At 35.8% G+C, this 16537-nt stretch overlaps 1 protein-coding gene across 22 annotated transcripts; it reads right to left on the minus strand.

Moving 5' to 3' along the window:
* Positions 1–503: 503 nt before the first annotated feature.
* Positions 504–14627, minus strand: LOC113347541. Of its 22 annotated transcripts, none has more exons than XR_003359040.1 (10): positions 13999–14010; positions 13598–13728; positions 13192–13237; positions 11695–11755; positions 11309–11448; positions 11074–11122; positions 7694–10058; positions 7429–7567; positions 4424–6965; positions 1470–2644 (listed from the first exon to the last, which is right to left on the minus strand). XR_003359040.1 is itself a non-coding variant. In XM_026591223.1 (7 exons), exons 2-7 carry the CDS (start codon positions 13688–13690, stop codon positions 9998–10000), a joined length of 591 nt encoding a protein of 196 aa, XP_026447008.1. In that variant the 5' UTR covers positions 13691–13728; positions 13999–14627; the 3' UTR covers positions 7574–9997. The 22 variants fall into 22 exon arrangements, 1 of the variants encoding a protein (XP_026447008.1); XR_003359039.1 differs by having other exon boundaries at positions 11695–11814; XR_003359037.1 differs by having other exon boundaries at positions 7694–7765; positions 8479–8548; positions 9924–10058; positions 11309–13237.
* Positions 14628–16537: the final 1910 nt, after the last annotated feature.

Raw genomic sequence — 16537 nt, forward strand, 5'->3', positions numbered from 1 at the left:
CAACGGTATTGGTAGAAAGAACCAAACTATATTGGTATCCCATATAAGCAATAAAGAAACCAACACCAGATCGTTTGTACGATTCATGAAAATCATATCGACGAAGAGAGAAAAAAAATGTTGTCCTATTATTAGTCATCGCATAGGGATAATACACTTTGTGGTTAAACAAATGATTTCTCGTAAAGGAATAGAAACCAGATAAAAATAAAATCACATGATCTTCGTCCAACAGACGAAGATACCAAAATTAATTCGCCGTAGGTTTTTCAACCATGCATGTGACTAATTACCGTAAAAATAATTAAATTGCGATGATACCAGATTTTGGTGATTACAGTTTCATTAAAAAAAAAAACTATAGAATTTTAATTGCAGCCGGAAAAATAAGTTCGAGAATACCATAATCATACTCTCGTTGTTGGGTTGCAAAGATATATAAAATCCATGAAGATCCATGGTAGAAAAATACATTGATGTGTACACATAAAGAAATACACCAATTACAAGTAATTTCCGTGACAAAATAAAAGGGAAAATAAAAAGAAATCTAATCACATAATTGGTGAAACAGTATAAGATACTAAACAAATAAATAAAAAGTTTTATAAGGTTTTACTGTAGTTATGTCGTGTATGTGCATTAGCACCTTGGGTCCTCATCGGTAGTGGTGTCTTATGTATACGATGTAAGCAAGGTTCAATCCACCTATATAAATGTGTATACAGCCGGAAAGTGATTGTTGATACGTCTACACTTTTTATGAGATAGTATTGTACCGTGCTTACCTAAAACAAAGCCGATGGAAACTTAGTTAGAATCAGATTAATAAATCGTTGAAGAGGAAAAAAAAACAATTTAAAATGATTAGATAGAGATCGTTATTAATCTTCTTTTGCTCATATTGGTGGAGCAACGTGCATGATAAGGTCTTGTGGAATAGAAAATAGAGAAGAAAACTCAATGAGAGAGAGAAATTCTATTCATTAGTGTGTAAAATACAAAGGTTGGAACTCTATCTATAGAGTTTACATACTTGGTTCCCAAGTAATAGAATTCCTTTGGGCATCTATATAATAAACTGACGTTTATAACAAAAACTACCCTTTTAATTGATTATTGTTTTTATAAGAAATATGTATAATTTGATAGCCATGTTTATATTTGTTACGTAGGTGTTTTAAAATATTTTTCAACGATATAAAGTTTACGAAAAACCGTGGTATAATTTAAGAGATAAATCATTTCGAAGTTTTAAAAGTTATTATGTATAAGGATATACTTATAAAAAAATACTTAAACATACTCCCCTTCTTTCCTTGCCTTAATAATTTTGCAAACTACATATTACTCAACTAATTTGGGACGGAGGGAGTATTAATGGATAAAATTTCTAAGACCAATACTTTTTGATAAATACTGTAGAGTGAAATTAGGCCTACAATGTGTTAATTTGTTACCCTTTCAGCTTTCACGAAGTCGTTTACTTCAAGATAATAAGATCTGTTATCGACTTATAAAACACTTCATCTCGTGTACTTTATCTTGTAAATCAAGATTACACATCACCATTAAAGATTTTACCTATGTTTTCAAGTTGAATAAGATTCCAAAACACTGATGTTCATATGTAGTATAAGAGACTTTCCTAAATTTCAATAGAGAATAGATTACCACATAACGAATCACACCTGATTAACATCCATTCTTCGAAGTCTCTTTTTGCCAACCTTTCCCGGATTTCATCGACTTCAAATAGGCCAACGTTAGTGAGCACTTTGCTGGCACTGGTGGAGGAGAGAGGGCCATTTTCCAGCGTCAGTGACATAAGAAGTTAAATCACAAAATCTTGCAGTTTGATTTGGTTGATAATTCTTCGCAGAGATTGACATAGTTTAATAAAGATAACTTGAGATTCCTTCACAAAAGTGTAACAAAGAACAATGACCTGAGGACCTGGGTTGGAGTAGACTACTTGGATCATTTACCATAGGGGAATTTGCAGATGAACCCAAAGTGCAATCTTTAGTATTCGCACCCCCGAAACAGAAATGCTTGGTGTGGTTAAGGACACGTTCTCATGTTGGTGTGAAATATAATATCCGTTATGAATCATAAAATCCACAGGGAAGAATAGATACCCAGGATTCCCAATGGTGAGTTCCGCATTTGGCAGCTCCCGCCACCGAGACGATAAAGCTGCTGAGCGTTGGACATGGTTTTCAGTATGCCAACATCATCTCCAGCGCAGATGTTTGAACAATGAGGTACTGACATCTTAGATGAATATATGTTGTAAGCAAGGTTAAGTTTGAAATATAGTTTGCCTGTGAGATATACGCTGAAAAAATTGGGTTCCAAGTCTACATAGTCAGTGAAAGAGAATTCGTTAGGAGGAATTGACGTGGAGCAAGTGTCATGGAAGCAGCAGCCCAACACTCAAATAATACAAAGGATTGCTTAAAACTAATATAAGAAAGTATTAGTAAAAAAGTGAACCATTAAAGTAGTACAAATGATTGCAAGGGATCCATTTATATTCTATACAAAAATACGAAACCTGAGAAGACTATGTGGCTGTGGCATGCGCGATGATATTACTGATTAAGCCAGCCTGCTCCTTTGCGGTCTCCACCAATGAATCCTGCAGAGATACATCGAATTCTAGTCAACAAAAGCAGCAATCTTCTGGAAATCCAGTCATAATAAAATATTGCTTCTGTCGCAATAAGTCATGCAACTGATTTTTTTTTTTTGCTTCTTTCTTGCAGTTAACTGGCAATCAAAAAACAAACTAAATTGGAAGCACATAATTGGCATCCTTGTCGATTACCCTGCCATTAACCCAAAGCATCCAATACACAGTTAACATTAAGTCAACAAGATAAACAAAGAAGCATTGGATATTTTAGATGGTGAGACATACACATATTTAGCTGCAGTTATTTTTCAACCTAAGAGGTATCAACCTAAGCAAATCCAATTCCTTTCATCAATCAACTTCAAGCTAAAAATATTTAAAAAAAAAGTTTAGTACCAGAGGAAAGAATGAGGTAATTATTCGAATATGCAAATTAAGAAAAAAAAAAGAATCAACATGGTTTATTAACTTCTGTTTTTGTTTTAAGCCTCCGGTATCCACCATACAACGTTGCAGCACATAACTAAAAAACCAGCCAGAATACCAGCCATCAGTAATCTTCTATACTCTTAACTATAAGAATACACTCACACTGAATTCCTTTTCTTTTCTTCTTATATTCAACTAAAGAATACATTTTCTCTGATAATACACTCACATTAAAAATTTCTTTTGTCAACAGGCAAGATCATTGACACAAAAAGAACGCCGTCAAAAATAAAAAAAAGAAAAGGTACATTAACTAAGAAAAAAGCCTGTACTGATTAAGACTGCAACTAGTTTCTGTTCTAAATTTACAATAGGCACAAAAAGAACCTTCAGAAGAAGGTGTTCTGCCAACAGGCCTTCTTCAACAGCCCAGAAAAAACCCATCAGTAATTTTCTGATCAATCTAGTAATACAGTTACTCTTCATAATTGATCGTTGTCGTATGCGTCAAAAATAATTTCACTTTCTCACTCGACTAAATAAATGAAGTATGTGGTAAGAAAGAGTTTGTTCCCTCAGAGAGGCTTTTGTTGTTATGCAAATTTCAGTTTCTTAGTAACCAAGGGGGGATTTTTGTTTTTATCTAAGCAATAAAATAAAGCAAAGCAAATAAAATAGTTGGAATAATCAATTAGCAGAAGATATTGGTCAAGGGACAGTATCATTCACAAACATGTATTTTCATCAATGACTAGAATAGGTATTTTAATCTCTCATTCACTAAAAGTCCTAGGATACCGTGATCGCAAGAATATCCCGTTAATTCCCTGATTTCAACACAAACACATTAAAAGATGCAAATGTGAATTCTTCCTAGAAAGCAACCTAAAGTGTAAAAGCACAATTAAGTTTAACTCCCTAAAAGCAATAAGTTCTATGGAATAAGACTAATCAAGGCAATCAAACGTGTAAAAACACTAATTCGATTTAACCAAGGTTATGATTCACTGTGACTAGTAGGATATATCCCTACAAGCACTACCCACAATTATGCTACTTAGAATCAGGGATAAACCACTTTTTCGTATTGAAAACCCTAATATAGCTTTAGAAATGAACGCAAATCGGATTGATTCCGGACTCAACCAAATAAACAATCAAATCATACGACAATATAAACCGTGAATCATAAACAATAAAGTTGAGACAAAACTAATGCAATGAATCAAATAACATGTTGAGAAATCAACTTTATCGCATAACCAATAATAGTTGTTTAGCTACTCATAGATTTTGAGTTCATCATCATCAATAATAAAAATGAAGAAGATAAAAAATGAAATGAAAGCAAACCTAGTAGAATCACCGCTCTCCTCCAAAGCTCCCAAAAAATACGTGATCCAAAGGAAGTAGAAACTTTTTCCTTTTGTAGCTTTTCATCTTTCCAAAACTAGGTCTTCAAAGCCCAAAGTAGTCGCCGGAAAACTGGGGTCACCTGCCGGAATTTGGCTGAGAAAGTTATCTCAGGTGACTGTAAAGTTACAGGTCAAAACTCAAACGGGTCAACTCGGGTCAACTCCGAAGTCAGACCGAGTTGAAGTGAGTCAAGTGGTCTAGTCAGACCTCAGTCAGAGTCTAACAAGCCTGACTGAGCTGAGTGGTCTTGGCCAAAGCCATTTGCACTGCCTGAGTTGGTTTGCGCCATGATGACCCTTAGCAGCAATGATGCACCACCAGTTTCATGAAAAGTGCATAACTTGACCATTTGCAGCTTCAGCTCTCCACAATAATCTTCATTTCTTCTTCCCTGTCTCAGTCTCCCAATTGTGAGCATTACCAACACACAACTGTATCATCAGTCCATTGCAGCTAACAGTCCAAATCCTTCTCAGCTTCTTCTCCACCTAATCCATCTCGTCTTAAGCAGCAGGAACATCAACCAAGTCACCACCATAGTTCATATTTCAGCTCCAGACTGCAACTACACATACAACCACAGCAAACTCTCTTGAACCTGCAATACCCGTTGGCAGCATCACAACCATACATACGGACTTAGCATCCTTCACTTCTGTTCAGCTGTAACGTCAACCCCCGACTATAACCTTACCAGAACTAGTACCACTAACACTGACTTCTACCTGCAATTAGCCATACTCCTCCAACATCACCTGAAACTGCAGCTTCATTCATTACTTCAATTTCAACTTCACTGACCAGTTGCATACTACAACAGCACTGACCCCTTCAGCTCTGCATTTCAGATCAATCAACTCATTCTCTTCTCTGCCAAGCCAAGTACCAGCAACAACCTGCAACTCATTGGAACCAAACACCCACACAACTGACTCCATTCCTTGGCTCCTGCAAGAGTCTTAAGATCCACCTGAATGTCACCAGCATATACTAGCCCGCACCTGTAGTTTTATCAACTTCACATGACTGCAAAGCTGCATTCATTCTGGCTTCTCTGTAACATCAACTTCAGCTGCAACTTGAGCTTACTAGCATTATCAACTGCAGCTCATTACAAGACCCTGTCACTGCACCAGTTCTCATTCCACCAACAACAACACTACCTGTTTCTGAACTTCTCAACACCACTACTGAATTGTAACCACTATCACTGGCAAATACCACCTTCAAGAACCCAATTTCAGTTCCATTCCACCAATCCTGGCTACCTGCAATCATCCAGCAGTTTTAGCTCCTTCTTGACTGTAGTTCAGCTATCTCCATCTTAATAGCATCACCAGCTACCTCAGTTGCAACCACTGAGCAATTCCATCTCACATCTTCTGATTTCAAGAGCAGATTCCACATCAAAACCATCTCAATCTCTGTAAATCATCAAGCAAGAGAAACCCATTCTCAAACACACAAGTATTCATTCACCATCTCAGTCATAACCTTCATCAATTCCTCCATCTGAACTTCATTACCTTCTTCTACCAGCAATATCAACTAGCGGAAATCCCTAATTTCAATTTCACCATTATCATCTTCTTCCAGTGAATCTTGTAACAGCTTTCTAAGTTCTAACAGATATTGGGGTTCAAAACTCAAACCGAGTAAAACCCATCTTCAATTTCATGAACTTCATCCTGTTCAAACCCATTACAGAACCTAGTTCGAGAACCCCTCAGCATCAACAATTTCTTCATTTCTCATGAACCCAGAAAACCAATTCAGACCCTAAATTCATCGAATCCCCTTTCTTTCTTCACCAAAATCAAACCAAACTCAATCGAATTTAACCCATCTCTTCAACCTCCGCCATTTATCTCTGAATCCAACAGCATCAGGTTCTTCTTTGTTACTCTCTAATTCCATCAGTCTTGTGTTCATCTCTGTTAATCACCAACCCTAATTCGGATTCATCCCTGTATTCTTCTTGACATCAAAATTCACCATAGACATTCATAAATTTGAGTTTTGTTTCAAACCCATCTTCATTCTAACCCTAACGGCACCAGAAAGTCTTCTTAAATCATCCTCTTATCCAAATTCCTTCATCTTTTCCCATCGATCTGAACCATCACTACCTCCATCTACAACAGCAGCAAACTCGATCTATTCCCATGGTGTTCTTCTTCAGTTCATCTTCTCTGAATTCCAGCAGCAAACACTATGAACTGGATACTGAGACACAGAATTCTAGGTTTAGTGTAGAAAGTTCTGGATATAGCCACCCAGATGAACTGGATAAGGGCCAGCCAAAATCATATATGACACAAACCGACAGCCTAATTCAACTGTCAGTTCATTCACCTCTTTCTGGTGTAACCTCAGCTGGCTCCGAGTGTTGCTCGCACGTGAATTGACCTCTTTGCTCCCTTTACGTTTCAAATAGATTTTTTCGCCTTTTTTTTTGCTCCAAGTGACTCCAAAGTACCTAAACACAAAATAAACATAAGATATGCAATTCATAAGGATAATAGCAAAGAAAACGTAAATACTAGATATGAAATTAGGTGTCTTACAACACCTATCAATAATCATGTGAAAATAGATGCAAATATTGATTTTTTGTTCTGCAGGCAGCATCATTAGCACAAAAAAAAAAAACACCGTGAAAGAGAAAAACAAGAAAAGGTACACAAACTAAAAGAAAAGGAGCAATTAGTAATTTTCTGATTCATATCATTGTTGTACACGCTGAAAATAAATTTCATTTAAATTGATAACAGGAAAAGATAGCACGTTATGTTATTCCGACGGCTCTTATTCAACCTAAACCAGTAAGTTGCGATGAAGGGCATAATCAGTTTGTAACTGAGAGAGCTAAAGTATTTACTTTACCATTATTCAAACGTTTAATAACATAATCACCTACAAACATTTAATAAAGCACTTACTTGAATTGACAGGTACGGATGTCAGTGTCACAGCGACAACGTCGCAGCAGAGAACTGAATCAACATCTTTCTAATCAACACGGATCACCCTTAGGACATGCAGAAAATGAGCCATCAAGAGTAAACTTCTGAACCATGTCTACAGTAACATTGAAAACATTGATTTAGAATATTAAGAGATTAAGTAAATTTTATTCAAATTTGCAACGGGCTGCACCCTCGGCACAAAAACAACGTCGTGAAAGAGAGAAACAAGAAAAAATACATCAGCAGGCAATGAAATATCCTCCTTCGTGTCCCAACCAGTGGAAAATCTGATATTAGAACAATGGAAAATCTAAAAAGGAAACAATGAAATATAGTAAGTTCATGTTAGCAATAAGATCTAAAAAAGTTTAGGGAATGAATATCTGTGACAATAGGTACAAATATTAAGAAAGGGTAAAAAATCAATAATGCAATGTAAGTATATAATACTGCTGTTATTATTATTGTGTCATTCAATCAATCACTTGGTTTCTTTGTAATTGCAGAACCGCCATAAAAAAAAGGACAAAAGAGCCACAAGATCATAATGTCTTTGAAGCTGCATATGAAGATCAGGTAAGTATATAAGACAATGCTACAGGGGCCACTGAAATTAACTACTCAATATTAAGTCACTGCTTAGTGAAAATATCTACTCGGACATCTAAAATACGAAAAAAATGAAATATATTGATGTTGTATATGTTGACTAGGTATCTTTTTTTTGCGTTTATAACAGATGAATACACTAACTATGGGAAGTGATATGTGAATACGGTATCTGCATACACCATCCACTTCAGATGAAAATGAGATGTAATATACTAAAATTTGAAGGTACCAATGTATATAAATTCTATTTGAGTGTTGATTTAACAATGTTGGTTGTTATTTGTTTTTAAACAGGTATATTCCTGCTCCAGATATATCTTCTGATGAGTATACTGATTATGAATATTCTTCGGGTGAAGATGATGCCGATGCACACGTAAATGTACCTAAAGATGTTGGAAATGTACCTACTGTTAACTTTAATGAGACCGGAAGAAACTATCTTGGAAGGATGGACGTTCCCTGCCAATTTTGTGGTGCTCTGCATTGGATTGACGAGAAATTGTATGAATCATCTTTCAAGAACCCAAAATTTGGTAAATGTTGTCACAAAGGAAAAGTTAATCTGCCAGCACTACGTGCACCTCCTGATCCAGTAAGAGAATTATTTGACGGTGATGATGATAATTCAAAAATGTTTTGGGAAAATATTAGAAGTTTGAATGCTGCTAATGCATTTACCAGTCTAGGATGCAAATACGACACAAGGGTATCAAAAGGAGGATGACCTCCATGTTTTTCAATACATGGTGAATTACGGCATAATAGTGGATCTTTGACACCTAAAGAAGGAAAGGATGCAATTTACTCAAAACTATACATATATGATCCATCTCATGCATTGGTTATATGAGAAAAAAGAAATCCAAATCTAAGTAGAGATGTTCTTAAAATTAATCAAGATACACTACTGAAGCACAACATTTTCATTACGAAGTATCTTCAGGCACACGATATTTTAAGAGATAATGAGGTGTCATCTCAGAACCCTGTGCAGGTGTCTCTACATTTTAATAAGGAATCTGATAAGAGGCGATATAATCTTCCAACTGTGGAAGAAGTATCCGTCATTGTACCTGAAAAGCCCGGCGACATAAAAGCACCTTGCGATATTGTTTTGCATCTAAAATCAGGAAAATGGTTTACAAGAATTAATGAATGCCATCCTGCATATCTATCTTTGCACTATGTTTTATTATTCCCTTATGGTGAGCCAGGTTGGAGCACCGAACTTGCACAATGGGATGGAAAAATTTTACCGAAAAAAGTCTATCTCAGATGCAGTTCTACGGTTACTATCTTTTTCAGCGCCACTCAGAATATTCAACAATTCTGAGAAGAGGGAAACTATTCCAAGAATTCTTAGTAGATGCGTGGGCTTCGACCGAACAAAGTCGCTTAAATTTTATGAGATTTAACCAGATAAAGCTACGTGTAGATAAATATGCTTCAATAATAGAAATGAAAGATGCTGGATTAACACCTGAAGAAGGAAGTACACCATGCATTTTACCATCCTCATATATTAGAAGTCCAAGATACATGTATGAAATCTACCAAGATAAGATGGCAAGTACACCGTTTAACCACCATCCTGATATTTTTCTCACTATGACCGCCAATCCGAATTGGACAGAAATCCAAGACGAGCTTTTACAACATCAATATGCATGCCATCGTCCTGATTTAGTGGCACGAATTTTCGGATTAAAAAGGAAAGCGCTCATGAATGAGATAACTAAGAAGAATGTGTTTGGCAAAGTTGTTGGTCATGTGCACGCCATTGAATTTCAGAAACGTGGATTACTGCATATGCATTTACTAATATTATTGGATAAATCAGAAAAAATACGTACAGTTGAGCAGGTAAACATATTTGTTTCAGCCTCTTTGGATAAATTTCCGGATGAGAAAAAAGATCAATTCCTCTTTAATACAATAAGGAAGTGTATGGTGCACGGTCCATGCGGTGACAGGAATCCAGAGGCCGCCTGTATGAAAAATGGAAAATGTATCAAAGGATATCCAAAAAAATACAACGACGATACATGTTTAGACGGTGGTGGGTATGCGGTAAATCGACGTGGTAATGATGGAAGAGAAGTTTTTGTTCGCGGCGGACGTAAAGCATACAATACTGATGTTGTACCCTGCAATCCACACTTATCAAGAATGTTTAACTATCATATAAATGTCAAGATATGTGCTGGAGTAAGGGCACTGAAATACATAAACAAATACATCTATAAAGGATATGATAAAACAACAGTTATTATTGGATCAATAGATGAGGTTCAAATGTATATAAATGCAAGGTACATTGGACCGCCTGAAGCTGCACATCTTTATTCGGTTATTCCATGCATCAAGAAGAACCAAACATAATGATATTGGAGATCCATTTGCCAGGCAAGCAAAGAATTATTTATGAATCAACAGGGTCAATAGAAGGGGTTACAGAGAAAGCTGAGAACTATAAGACGACATGATGGCTTATTTTGAGTATTATGCTGAAAATCTTAGAGCACCGAAATATAGGTACCAAGAATTTCCAAAACACATGGTCTGGGATAAAACTACAAAAAGTGGCACATCAGGAAACAGGGTTTCGCAATCGCTAGAATGTATTTTGTTTCTCATAATGTTGGAGAATTATACTACCTAAGATTACTGTTGATTGTTGTTCCAGGTGCGAATTCCTTTGAACTCCTAAAAACAGTGGACGGTGAATTGCAACCTACATTAAAAAAAGCATGCATTTAACTTGGACTACTGGAAAATAAAGGACAATCCATGGAGTGTCTTAAAGAAGCCGTAGATATCCAAACAGGTAGCCATCTCAGAAAACTATTCAAAATCATTTTAACATATTCTAACCCAACCGAACCAGAAATGTTGTGGGCAAAGTTTGGTTTGAAAATATGTGATGATCTTCCTCATAGACTGAGAACAATGTTCAACATTCAAAATCCAACAGACGTACAGACTTTATATTATGGATTATACCTGTTGGACAAACTACTGCGCGTATCCGGCAAGAAGCTAAAACATTTTCCTACAATGCCGAAACAAAAAGAGAACTGGGGTAAGATCATTGGAAACAAATTAATATTCGAGCATAGACAACTTCAATTCGCAATAAAAGAACCAGAACTTAAAAAAATATTGCAAGCTTGATTCTGGAACAATTGTCAGCGTATAATAAAATAACAGAGTCCGTGCGACAAAGAGATGGTCGTACCTTTTTCCTCAATGGTAGTGCAGGAACAGGGAAAAAATTTGTATATAATACAATAGCTGCAAGTTGCCGATTCAAGGGAGATGTAATGCTCACCGTTGCATCATCGGGTATCGCTTCGTTGATTTTGGTAGGGGGTAGGACTGCACATTCAACATTTAAGATCCCGATAGAAATAAAGGAAGACATCGTATGTTCAATTCCTAAACAAAGTTCAGAAGCAAAACTTCTTAAAGAAGTAAAACTGATTATATGGGATGAAGTACCAATGCAGCATAGATACTGTGTGGAGTCGGTTAATAAACTACTTCAAAATGTACGTGAAAACAAGTTCTTACCTATTGGAGGCATTACGGTTGTTATGAGAGGAGATTTCAGGTAAACCTTACCAGTTTTACCGAATGGCGGCCGTGCAGACGTCGTATGTGCGTGCCTCAGAAAATCTGTGCCCTGAAATAATATAATTGTTCTGATACTTACAAAAAATATGCGTCTTGATAGTCAGGATCCTGAAAACATTGCATTCGCGAAAATATTACTAGAGATAATAATGTTCTTTAACACTGTGATATTAATATTTTTTTAAACAATAATAACATTAGAGATTAAAATGGATAATTTTACTTATGTTATAAAATGTGATAGGTGGGGACAAATCCAGAAGAAATGATTCAACTCTCTTCTTCGGTGCGTAGATGCAAAGATATGAAAGAACTCATATCTTAACTCTATCCATGTTTGGGGACATATGATCAGGTATCAGATGAAAAACTAACTGAGAGAATCATTCTATCAGCATGTAATGATGATGCCAACGAGATAAACAAAGAAGCATTGGATATTTTAGATGGTGAGACATACACATATTTAGCTGCAGACAAACTGAATGCCGACGAAAGCGGTGTTATACCAAATTACAGTAGTGAATTTTTGCAGAACTTGAGTCCACCTGGATTGCCTTTATTCAAGCTACAACTTAAAATTGGTTGTTCAGTTATCCTGATCAGAAATCTAGCTCCATCAGAGGGTCTTTGCAATGGTACAAGGCTGTTGGTTACTAAATGTGGTAAACATGTACTTTAAGCAAAAATTCTAACCGGACACAAAGCAGGGGACAAGGTATTACTGCCAAGAATATTGTTTCAACCATCGGTTACAGAACTGAATATAAATATGACAAGACGTCAGTTTCCGGTTCGGCTAGCATATGCAATAACGATTAACAAATCACAAGGTTAGTCTGTAAAGTACGTTGGGATCGATTTACGAACTCATGTGTTCATCCAATGCCAACTATATGTCGCTTTATCGAGGTGCACTGCGGCAAATAGGATAACGGTGCTTTTGGAAAATGGAATGGATAATCTGGAGACAACTAACATTGTCTATTCGGAAGTTCTATTATAAATTATTAATACTTGTTTGATTTAGCATAACATATTGATATTCATGTTTACTTTTTATTCAGTTCTGGCCTGAGGCAAGTCACATTGACTATCCATAATTTATTCAATTTGAAAAATAGTTTATTTCCTGTATATCTATTGTCGTTCCTGAAGTTGATCCAGAAAAGAAAAATTTATTGTCTCTCTACAGTATGATTTTGCTTATAAGTAATACTTTGAAAAGATCATGAAGGATTGTGTATATCAAAACTTTATTATCTTCTTACTTTTAAATGCCATAACAAAATTGAACTCATTAAGGATTGTGATATCAAAAGGCTATACTACAAAACTTAGTTATGTAAAATCAACTAAGTAGCACGTACGTGTTTGTATTCAATTCAAATATAATGCTTTTAACTAAACAAAAATGCAAAGCAAAATCATAAAAACTAATTCAGATGCAATGTGAACCGGAAAAGGAAGAGTATACCGTGATACCTTTAGATTTTGGCTATATCATTATTACTTTTCCGCATGGCTTAATCTGTAGCAATGAAAGAAAAAAAAATACATATCGCATACTAACAGATTGAAAGACATAAGTTATGTCAAGAATTTTGCGGCTGTGATATGCCATATTTGAATTTTTTTTTTTTAAAGAAACTCTTTTCCTAATCACTAACTTTGATCAGATGTCCTTTAGATTACACTAAGCACTAACTCAACATCTTTTAGGTTCCACTAAGCACTAACTCAACAGTTCGGTAAACATATAAAAGAACTGAATTGTGTCAAAAATGAACTGAAAGAGTTATTGTACATTTATGCATGATATACAATGCAAACTCATTCAAAATCGATCTCCACAATTTCGACACACGGACACAGTTAAAATGCAACTTACTCTCTTCAGTAAAAGGGCTCTATCTTGCAGTCCATCCATAGCTCTATCATTATCCTTCTCATCAATTTCATGGGTGTATGATGGAGTATCCATGTTCCTCCCTCTTATATTCCGTCAAAGAAAGTTGATCCCTACATTCAAGCCATCAATTCAAACATTAAATCATTAAAAAATGAAATAATAATAAATAAATAAATAAATAAGCAACTAAACATCACAACAGGAGCACAACAACATTGAAAGGATCATATTTCTTTACGATTAAGAAAGTTAAAAATACATTGAAGACGAAGATCAACATGGCATCATCGGCCATAACTTTCGACCCTTATACCTAATGTTCATATTTTAACAAAAAAATTAACAAACTAAAAAAAGAATAATAACAAAATTTAACATACCTGACAAATAGGTATTTGAGCAAACATATTCAAACTCCAAAAACATGGTAAATTTATGTGCGATAAGAAACAAAATGAACTCAGTCACTGAAACAAGGACCTCAATTCTAGATTCCAATGAAATTTCCATGGATACCAAACAATTGGAGGTTATAGAATGATGAATTAATGACGAATCGGTGAAACTAGATTCGTTTAAAGCCTAATTCACTTGAGTTTTGTGGCGAATTTGAAAACCGATGATGTAAATGTTTGGGAAAATATTAGGGTTAGGGGAAATTTGAGAGGAAAATGACGAAAATTAGAAAGATGATCTAAATGAAGAGATTATATACAACACCATTTTTATCCAACAAAAAAGAAAACGAGCTCTCTGTGTGTGTATGTACACGGATGATTTGCAATTTCAGGGATAAAGTCTCTTTGTAAAAACGGAAGAGGAATGAGTGCTGAAAATTTGGGAAATGACGGAGATAACTACGGTTTCACCTACCAAACATTTAGGAATAGATATCCACGTGTTGCTATAAGAATCCGTATTTCTTTGTGAAAGAATAATAATTTCTTTCAAACTGATTAAACTTCACCCTTCAATTAGTATGTCAAAAGAATTTGAAATACATGCTATGAAGCCTTTTCAAGAGGTTAGTTATTACAGTGAAAACAATCATTCCTTCTCTAAAAAAGAGGAAAAAAAAATCATTCATTTCCTAAAACTTGATCCCAGACTTAATTAAAATTGAGAGAAATCAAAAAGGTATCACCCCGGCCTAAAAAGGATTATTTTTAGGTTTTGTGTATTTAAGATTTTTTATAACACACGCATGTTCTACACGTGCTAATATAACTGAACAGTCACGGCACATCCCAGTTATAGATGGGGCAAAACGAGTTGTTGGTTTTTACGGAATTGAGGAGATGACCGTGCGGAGGAAATTCCTTGAACCGAGCGAACTGTCAAACCTCACACAGATGCACTGCAAAAAGGGAGTGCTTTGAATTCGAGAGATCAATCTGTACGACTCCGGCTTAAACCAAGACAATAACCGTTCCAGAATCAATTCGGTCACAAGAGATGATGGGTCGATCTGTAGGAGGGAAGCTGGGAAATATGTGAGATCAAAGATTGTAGGTGTGTTGTATAGAAATAAGATAAGCTCTGATTAATTGAATTTGCTCCGTTGAGAGTAATTGCTCAGACGTTGAGTTGTTAATCTCGTATTGTCTGTTTGACGAAAGATTATCTTTTTTTCAATCATGATTTGTAGGCTTGTTTATATTGATAGAATTGTAAACACCATGATCCCATGAAGTGTGACAGTTAGCTCATCGTGCGAAAACTTGGTCGATTTCCATCCACTACTTTGTTAACTCCTTCAACTGATTGCACGACTTGATCACATTCTCATCGTGTGTATGAACACACGTGCCGTAGACCGCCAGACCAAAACCCTAGTTAATATCCCCCCATGTAACACGATTGATGTCTCGCGGTTGTGGAGTCTGCAAAGCAGACATGTATTTAGTTAGTCAGTTGCTGACTTCATGGGACGATGAGTCCTTGTATCGCTGAGTCGAACGTGATTTGCAAATGTTCTGAGACTCATGAAACGAACATGTCTGTTGAGACAAAGGTATAATGTACGAGTGAATACTGATAGTTAAGGTGAGCAAATATTGCTCATTCGATGAATTGTTGAACATTGGTAGTTGAACCGTTATTCCTTAGTCTGAGCAAATATTGCTCATATGAGCAAGTGTTGCTCGTTTGATGAATTATTTGTAGTATGACCAGATAAAATATTAATTTAGATACTGGCAACTGAGCCAAGTATAATTAATAAAAATGTTGATCATGGGATCGTCGTAAAATTATTAGCATTCGAATCTGGAATTATGAACCTTAGACTCGAAACCCTAACTCGATCAATTGATGGTTTATTGAAAATTAACCACGGAGTGAAGGAGGGACCGGCCACATGGGATCATGGGTCGACCATGTAGCGCCCAGATGCTCGAGTGAGCAAATACCAAGGTCTCTTGAAGAGTTGGTGAAAAGATGATCAAATGCTGGTTTAATCATTTATTAAAATAACGCTCGTCTGAGCCTTGGGTAATAAAACCTAATTAATTATGAAGAGATGAGGGACCGACCAAGAGGTCAGTAAAAGCAATCATTGCTTCTCTAAAAAAAGAGGGGAAAAAATCATTCCTTTCCTAAAACTTGATCCCAGACTTAATTAAAATTGAGAGAAATCAAAAAGGTTGAGCCCCGGCCATAGGCCAAGGTGATACCCAGTTATTTTATAAAAGGGGCTATTTTTAGGTTTTACGTATTTAAGATTTTCTTATAACACACGCGTGTTCTACAATATAACTGAACAGTCACGGTACATCCCAGTTAATGGGGGTTTTACCTATTACAAATTTAAAAAGAGTAATGCAAATTAGGTATTATTTTCGTGGGGGAACACAAAATCCCCTTTATCCTAAATAAAAATCTGTAAAAATTTCCATGTAAGATTTTTTTAACATGGCT

Source organism: Papaver somniferum, chromosome 2 (genome assembly GCF_003573695.1).
Source record: "Papaver somniferum cultivar HN1 chromosome 2, ASM357369v1, whole genome shotgun sequence".
NCBI lineage: Eukaryota > Viridiplantae > Streptophyta > Magnoliopsida > Ranunculales > Papaveraceae > Papaver > Papaver somniferum.